Source organism: Xyrauchen texanus, chromosome 3, assembly GCF_025860055.1.
Source record: "Xyrauchen texanus isolate HMW12.3.18 chromosome 3, RBS_HiC_50CHRs, whole genome shotgun sequence".
NCBI classification, from domain to species: domain Eukaryota; kingdom Metazoa; phylum Chordata; class Actinopteri; order Cypriniformes; family Catostomidae; genus Xyrauchen; species Xyrauchen texanus.
This window is the reverse complement of record NC_068278.1, coordinates 1,910,770-1,919,341: the sequence shown is the minus strand read 5'-3', so window position 1 is coordinate 1,919,341 and position 8,572 is coordinate 1,910,770. Positions and strand designations below refer to the sequence as shown.

General features: G+C 44.7%; 1 protein-coding gene across 1 annotated transcript; it reads left to right on the top strand.

Moving 5' to 3' along the window:
• The first annotated feature begins 7,590 nt into the window (after positions 1–7,590).
• On the top strand, positions 7,591–8,187 carry LOC127633183 (myosin light chain 4-like). The gene has a single exon (XM_052112056.1). The coding sequence runs from the start codon at positions 7,591–7,593 to the stop codon at positions 8,185–8,187; it is 597 nt and encodes a 198-aa protein (XP_051968016.1).
• Positions 8,188–8,572: the final 385 nt, after the last annotated feature.

Sequence of the window (8,572 nt, the reverse complement as noted above, 5' to 3'; positions counted from 1 at the left end):
GGATTGTGGGCACATTTTCTACACATAAGGCATGTTTACTCTTTACAAGATTTCTTTGGGTTACCGTGAAAACGGCGTTTGAGTGCAGCCAAACGGGTAGTATCACCGGCTTGTTGGCTGCTGAATCCACCACTGCAGTAGCCTGAGAGAAGGGGACTGACAGGGGGCGAAGCTTTGACGGTGGTCCGGCCGTGGCGGGACTGAGCCGTCGTTTTCAACAATGCTAGGAGGACTTCGGTTGCTCAGGTTTCAGCACAATTTTAGGCCGAGGCCCGCAGGGGGGCGGCGGTCTGTGGCGGCTGTCTTAGCGCGATCGAGGGCGGCCGCCCTGTCGACGCTGAGAAGTCTGGCTTGTTGAGCTGGGCGCTGTGAAGAGGCTCGTGCAGGAGGCTGGTCACGTGGGCGGCCTGCAGAGGAGCTAGCGCGACGAGGTAAAAAGAGATTCATGGCTTGGGTGGCTTCGAGAAACGGTCAACAATGCCACTCACCGCGGAACCGAAGAGACCGGACAGAGAGAGCGGTGCGTAGTGCGTTCAGCTTCTCCCATGTCGGCTAGTCAGATCTGAAACAGCCTCTGTCTGTAAGACGGCCATGGAATGCAGAGCAGATGCGGCTTTGCCGGCTGTATAGGCGCGGCCAACACAGGCGGAAGTAGTTCTGCAGGCCTTAGACAGGAGTACCAGCTTAGACCGCCATCTCGTGGAGGGCGGGCAAAGGTGTGGCGTGGAGTCTGTTGGGAGCCTGCTCAGGGGGCGGTGACCACTCGAGCCCGAGGCGGTCGACGGCCTGTGTGAGGAGGCGCGTTAGTTCCCCTTCGACTCCGGCGCGGGTCCTGCTGGATTCCTGGGCCGAGGAGGAGGCATGTGAGCCTGACCACTCCTCGCTGTCCGAAGCCATGATGGAACAGCCCATATCCTCCGCTTCTTCGTCTGAGATGGCAGCAGAGCAGCCGCTCGGTGGCAACTGCGCATCCCGGGTGGGCGGGGAGGGTGAAGGCGATGCTCGAGGGAGGGGCTCCAGCGAGGCAATCGCTTCTACCACTGGTTCCGGCAGCCTTTAAGAGCGGCGCTTTTTTCTGCGCGGCTGAATGGAAGGCGGCGCGGCGGCTTCGGTCCTGAGCGCTTCGAGTCGAGCCCGCAGGGTCGACATCGGCAGCTCCTCGCAGAGATTGCATCCGCCTTCAGCGAGGGCGAGCTCTGCATGCCCCACTCCCAGGCAGAGAGCGCAGATGACGTGGCGGTCTCCGGTGCTGAGAGGGGCGCGGCATGAGGCGCAAGTGGAGCGAGGCATCTTTAAAAAGATGCTCGTACTCTTTTGTGAAGTTCGTAAGAACTAGCTTGCTTTAAAAAGGATACGTCGCCGGATGGCGTAGCTCGCAGGACGGCTGAAGGTGGCGAAGACGGCTGGCTTCTTCGAGCGCTGTCCACGCTTGCTTGATGCCCCTCGAACGGCGACGCGGCTTCCAGTTCAGAGATGCGAAGAGCTTCGCTGAAGAGATGAAAATCAGGGTTCCAGCCTACGAACTACGCTTATATGCACTCTAGTCACGCCCATTTTGGCGGGCTTTGATGCAGTAAGCGCGCGGACGCCTCTCATTGGACGCGAGTTCGCCCAAGTTCGTCTATAGGCTGCAGCAGTTGCCGCAGAGCAACCAATGCGCTCGCTAGCTAGCCCGCTGAAGGTCTGCAGTTGCTGCACTGCGTTGACAAATGATACAAAATTAAGGATAATTTTTTGGCTTCAATATGTCAAAAAAGATGAATTTTTCCCGTAGCGTAAGCTAGCTTACGCAATACGAGAGAACCTCTTGTAAGAGAACTATTTATTATTCATGGATACAACATGATCACAAGGGATTTCTGGATTTTAGCAGATACACTTTTGACTACCTGTCACCTTTTTTCATGAAACCAGTCTTTTGAACATGGCTGACAGTAGAACTACTGTACCAAATATGTTAATCAGTCATACCAACATGATCTGATGAGTATTAGAATGTAATCTTACAATTTTCAGCAAATAACAACATTAAATTCCCCTCTCTACCTCACACAAAGCTATTGTATGCCATCAGAGAGACTTTCCAATGCAGCACAGCATCGTTTGGAATACTTTGTGAAGTTTATTGTCATATGTGCAAGAACAGCGTTACACAGTACAATTCAATTCTTACTCTGTAAATCCTCCCAGCAACCTCAGACATACTTTAAACAGGACATAAGGAGGAGGAAAAAAATACAACAACAATCATTTAAAAAAATGTCTTCATTACTGTTGTAACCTCCGTTCCCTGATGGAGGGAACGAGACACAGTGTCGATATAGTGACACTAGGGGTCGTGCTTGGGAGCCCTAAACACCTCTGATATTTGAGAAAAGGCCAATGAGAATTGACGAGTGGAATTTGCATTCCACTACCCCGTATATATGGGTATAAAAGGAGCCGGTTTGCAACCACTCATTCAGGTTTGTGCCGAGGAGCCGAGACAGAGTTCCGGCCATTTAAGCAGGTAGTTCAGTGTTGTGGCAAGAGGAACACAATGTCTTGTTCCCTCCATCAGGGAAAGGAGGTTACAACAGTAACAAAGACGTTCCCTATCTGTCACTCACTCGACGTTGTGTCGATGTAGTGACACTAGGGGTCCCTATACAAAAGGGTCAGCTGCTTTGGTCTGTTATGTTTTTTTTCTCCCAAAAACTGAAAATTCATTCAGCTAGGGCTAGATTTATTCATATCGGGGAAGGTATTCTTTTTCCCCACGGGGAAAAGACACCTTGGAGGCCACATCCTGCCCGAAGGGAAAGGTTAACATGTGGAGAAAACGTCACATGGACTTACCAACAGGGAAGTACCACATATGGAAAGAAGTCCTCGCAGTAGGTCCTACCCGGAAGGAAGGAACTCTACAAACACAGTGACTGGTGGCAGAGCATGCTCTGCCCAAGGAATGACACAGATCAGATTGTGTCTCCCCAAGAACTTAACGTCCACCGTATAGCGGCCACATACACCAAGTTGGAGGTAGACAGCTGCCCCGCCAACCTCTCCTGCAAGAAGAAAAGGGCACTAGCTTTGCATCTCTGTGGGTCTTCACCAAGGGAAGAGCACCAATTCTTGAACAGACGCCACTTCAAGGTATAGTGATAGTGTCTACCACAGCCGGTGGTAGCCCACTTAGGTCTTCTGTTTCCCATCCAGGGGCCAGACGTGGAGGTTCCAGAGGTCTGGGTACAGGTGCCAAATTGTGCCCTCCCCCTGAGAAAGGAGGTCCATTTTTCAGGGGAATTTGTCAGGGAGGGGCTGTCGCGAGGAGCATGAGCTCCGTGAACCAAGTCTGGGTGGGCCAGTACGGCGCTACCAAAACAACTTGTTCTACATCTTCACTGACCTTGCACAAAGTCTGTGCAAGCAGGCTCACTGGGGGAAACGCATACGTGCGTAGACCCCAGGGCCACCTGTGTGCCAGCACAGGCAAGTTGGCAGGCGAGTTGCGACATGCGACGTAAGCGTAAACTGCCATAGCATTTTATGAACGCTACCGTATCTGTGTTGTCCTTCCAGACAAACACATGCTTGCCCTGGATCAACTTCTGAAGCCTTCGCAGAGCCAGCAATACCACCAATGCAGTAAAAGATTTTGTAAAGATAGGTCGACAAGGACAGATCGAAGGGGAGGACCTTGTACTGATATGCCAGGATCTCAAAGGCAAACCGAAGGAACGGTCTGTATCGAGGCAGGACAATGGCGTCCTCGCCTCCTACCAAGGTAAAAGTGATGCAATTGAACCTGGGTGGGTGCCTGGTGAACTGAATCACATAGCCGAGTTGTAACATCCTGGCCAGCCAGCACGATGGGTTGGAGAGCGCTAACCACGCCTCCAAACTCCCAGTAATGCGCTGTATATCCAACAGCTGCCTTTGCTTCACTCTCATCAGGGGTAAATGGAACGGCAGTGGATTTCATCAACACCACTTGGCTGCACGAGGGGGACATACACAATATTATGGAGGTGGTTTTAATGTTGTGGCTGATCGGTGTATGTGTGTGTAGGCAGGTTGGGGTAAAGCTTGACACCTCTTAGGAACAGAGGGAAAACTATGTCTGTAATGCTGGGGGGAGGGGCAGTGGATGAGAGCCATTCACAAGCCTGATGGCCTGCAGGTAGAAACTGTTTCTCAGCCTGGTTGATCTTGCTTTTGCACTCATTTAGTATCTACCTGATGGTAGGAGTGTGAATAGGCAGTGAATAGGGGGTGGCTATTGTCCTTAATGATGTTGTGGGCCCTCCTGATGACCCTGGCCTGGTATAGGCTCCCCAGCGATGGTTTGGGCTGTTCCAGTTGTGGTTTGGGCATTTCTCACCACCTGCTGTAGAGCCTTATGGTCCTGAGCTGTGCAGCTTCCAAACTAGACTGTGATGGAGCTGGATAGGATGCAATTTATTGTGCACCTGTACAAGCTGCTAAGGATTCTGCTTGACATGCCGAATTTCCTCATCCTTTTCAAGCAGTAGAGACACTATCGAGATTTCATCACCAGGAATGTAGTGTTGTGAGACCAGGCGAGATCTTCAGTGATGTGAACATCAAGGAATTTTAAAGTGCACCCTCTCTCCACCTCTGTCTTGCCAATGTGCAGTGCTGAGTGCTGCCTCCTCCTTCGTGGATCAACAATCAATCATCGCCTTTTTGTCTTAGCATTTAACTTTTAACATTTTGTACTGCCCATTGATTTTTTGCAATCAATTATTGAAATGTATGTGCCTGGTATATGATTTTCAGATTGTTAAGAAATGGTTAGAATTAAGTTTAGGGTTTGGGTGGGATAAGTGGATTTAAAATATCTATAAAATAGTAAAAATGTATCTATACAAATATATTTACAATTTAAAGATTCATAAATGTTTCTTCAGATCTAAATGGGTAAAAACATCTACAGTATAGATGCTGTCAATATGTCCATGTTGCACAATTTACCGTGTATCCAAACATACAAAAATAAGTGTCAATGTTATGTACGAATGTGCATTTACAAAATTGTTAATTTTCAGATTCAGGCTATGTCCTGTGAATAATTTTGCATACTTTTGGGCCTATGCAGTTCATGGTAATAGTAATACAGTTAATGTTTTATTTTAAGGTGACTTACAAGAACAAGTTCACTGTACTGAAATTTTTTCTCATTTATGAAATCATATAAACAAAACAAAGCCAGTGCTGGTAACTCCTCATGTCTGAAATAGCTTTACTGTGAAACTACAGCTGTCACCCTCTCAAAATCCACTATTATCCTCCATTATATTTAGCCTAGATGTGATGCTCACTTTAAAAAGACACAAGAAACCATATGCATGCACTTAATGTTGAATAAAGTATTAAATTAAATTGAATAATCACATGGGAAAAGTAGCCCATTTGTTTATTGCGAGTTTAAAGAACAAGTAAACCATACTTGGACATAATTATTATTGAAGCATGTATAGACCAAAAACACCGTCCATTCAAAAAGTCCATTCCTTTTCAATATATGTTTAAATAATAAGCTATCATTTAACTAGACAGCAATTGAAAATATTATGACAGATCAAAAGTTTTCAAAATATATTCTCAATATTGTGTACATAAAAGTTATAATGTTACTGTTAACAATCACCCCCATTTAAAAAAAAAAAAGGAATACTCATAGTTCGAGAACCCTTTTGAATATAGGCATACTTGTGGTCTCTGTTTAGAGAAGACACTTGGGAGTTTGTTTACAAAAAATTCATTAATAAATAAATATTTGTTAATAATTACTTAGTTATGTAAAATGGTTAGAAAAGTCCAGATTTATTGGTAATAATTAAATTAGGGTCATTGTCCTGCTGCATCACCCAACTTCTACTGTGCAACCCTGACATTATTTGTAGTACATCTTGATAAACTTGGGAATTCATTTTTCCCTTGATGATAGCAAGCAGTCCACACCCTGAACCAGCCCCAAATCAGAAATGTCCCTCCATACCATTGGGATTATGTTTCCATGTTTGTATTCAGTTAACTTTTTACACCATACTTAGTGCTACATTTTTTCCCCAAACAATTCAACCTTAGTTTCATCAGTCCACTGATCAGTTTAACAAACTTCAGGTGTGCAGCAATGTGTTTGTTGGAAAGCAGTTGCTTCCTTAGTGGGGTCCTTCCATTGACACGAAGTCTATTTAATGTTTTCTGTATAGTAGACTCATGAACAGAGATGTTCACCAGTTCAAACAATTCCTTCAAGTCTTTAGCTGTCACTCTAGGGTTCTTTTTTTACCACATTGAGTCATCTTGCCTGGACGGCCACTTCTAGGGAGAGTAGCCACAATAATTGTCTCCATTTATAGACAATTTGTGTAACTGTGGATGAATGAATACCTAAGCTCTTTGAGATCACTATGTAGCCCTTTCCAGCTTTATGCAAAGCTACAATTCTTGATCATAGGTCTTCTTTTTTTTATGAGGCATATTCCATGTCAGCAGATGCTTCTTGTGAATAGCAAACGCAAATTGTTTGAGTGCTTTTTATAAGACTAGCTCTAACCCACATCCAATCACAATTTATTGAATGGATGCCAGGTTTGCAAACTCCTGATTCTAATTAGCTTTTATTGATGTCATTAACATAGGGGTTCACATACTTTTTCCAACCTACACTGTGAATGTTTGAATGATGTATTCAATATGTACAAGACCAATACAATAAATTGTGTGCTATAAATTAAAACAGTTTGCGATTGTTCATTATTGTAACTTAGATGAAGTTTCACATACTTATTCTGCCACTGATTTCACACAATGCTATCTTATTACATCTAATTAGATCAGGCTCGACAAATTCAGTGGAGTCCAAAAAATCTTGATGAAAAGCTAATTTTAAAACTTGATACTCCATAAACTAAGTTTAAGGAAATAAAAAGGGCAAAAACAAAAGTACAACAAAGAAACGTTAACATTCCTTTACGAAGAATTCAAGATTATATGGTAAATATTTAAGGTTTCGAGGTCACTTTGAAGCACACAAGATGCTCTTTGGAACATTCACAAACCATTCTGGATAACATGATCATCAGGTTTTATTCATGCCAGCTCCAGAGCATGCTGTCATTAAAGCAAAAAAACAAATATGAAGAGATTCTTAAATTCATGTTATTCACACATTTTTCGGTCAAATTGTTGAATGGAACAAAATATATTGAATTAACTTCTCTTTTGGACCCCACCAGATATGAAACTGTCTTTTTTGAAGCCTATAAACACAGTAGATTCAACGCATTGCTTCACAAATGGGTTGTGTTTTCCATGTAAACCCAGAGTGGCAGGAAGATCTTTGATAGGAGTCTCTCTGTCACAATCAGCCACAGCAGCTGGGAACAATAGCTCATTGTTGACGCCACCATCCAGGTCTATTTTGGAATTCTTCCTTTTATAGTTTGTTACAGGGCCTGCTTTTCATTCTGATCTCTCCTCCCTGGGGTCAAATAATATAAAAGCTTTAACGTGAAGTCAGCCTCTGTGTCCAGAACTGGCGTTTCCCTGCTCATCCAGGAAGCTCTTCTCATCAGTACCATGCCGTCCAAGAAAGTTGAGCCCAAGATGCCTGAACCCAAGAAGGAAGCCACTCCAGCCCTAGCAGCCCCAAAACCGGCTCCACCACCAGAACCTGAAGCTCCGAAAGAACCTGACTTTGATCCCAAGAGCATCACGTTGGAGTACACCACAGACCAGATTGAAGAGTTCAAAGAGGCCTTCCAGCTCTTTGACCGCACACTGAAAGGAGAAATGAAGATCACGTATGCCCAGTGCGGGGACGTGATGCGAGCTTTGGGTCAGAACCCGAGCAATGCTGATGTACTGAAGGTCCTGGGGAAACCCAGACCAGAGGAGATGAACACCAAGCTGGTGGACTTTGAGACCTTCTTGCCGATGCTGCAGCACATCTCCCGATCGAAGGATAAGGGCAACTTTGAGGACTTTGTGGAGGGTCTGAGGGTTTTTGACAAGGAGGGTAATGGAACCATCATGGGAGCCGAGTTACGACACGTTCTGGCCACACTGGGCGAACGCATGACCGAAGATGAAGTGGATCGACTCATGTCAGGACAGGAGGATGCCAATGGCTGCATCAACTACTCTTCATTTGTCAAACATATTATTTCAGGATGAACTGGATTCATAGGCTGAATGGATCACATATAGAGGGTACACTGTGAAAAAAATAATCCACTGAAATATAAAATTACTGCTTTAAATAATTACATTTTAAAGTGCTGCCAAATTGACAACCAGAGATCATTGCACCTCTTTAACCACTTTAAAATTAAATTAAGTAGAAATAACTTCTTTTTTTATACATGGATAATATATTTGTTTATATCGCGCACTGTCAGCAGAGGCTCATGCCAAACAAACTCCCGCAAAAAATATTTACTGTATAAACTGTGATCCGTGAAACTATGGTTTCACTTTAAACTATTGTTTAAACAAATAGCCATTATTTACTTGTCTGTGAGCATGCTTGGCTGAATAATCCAATGTTATATTTTAGATG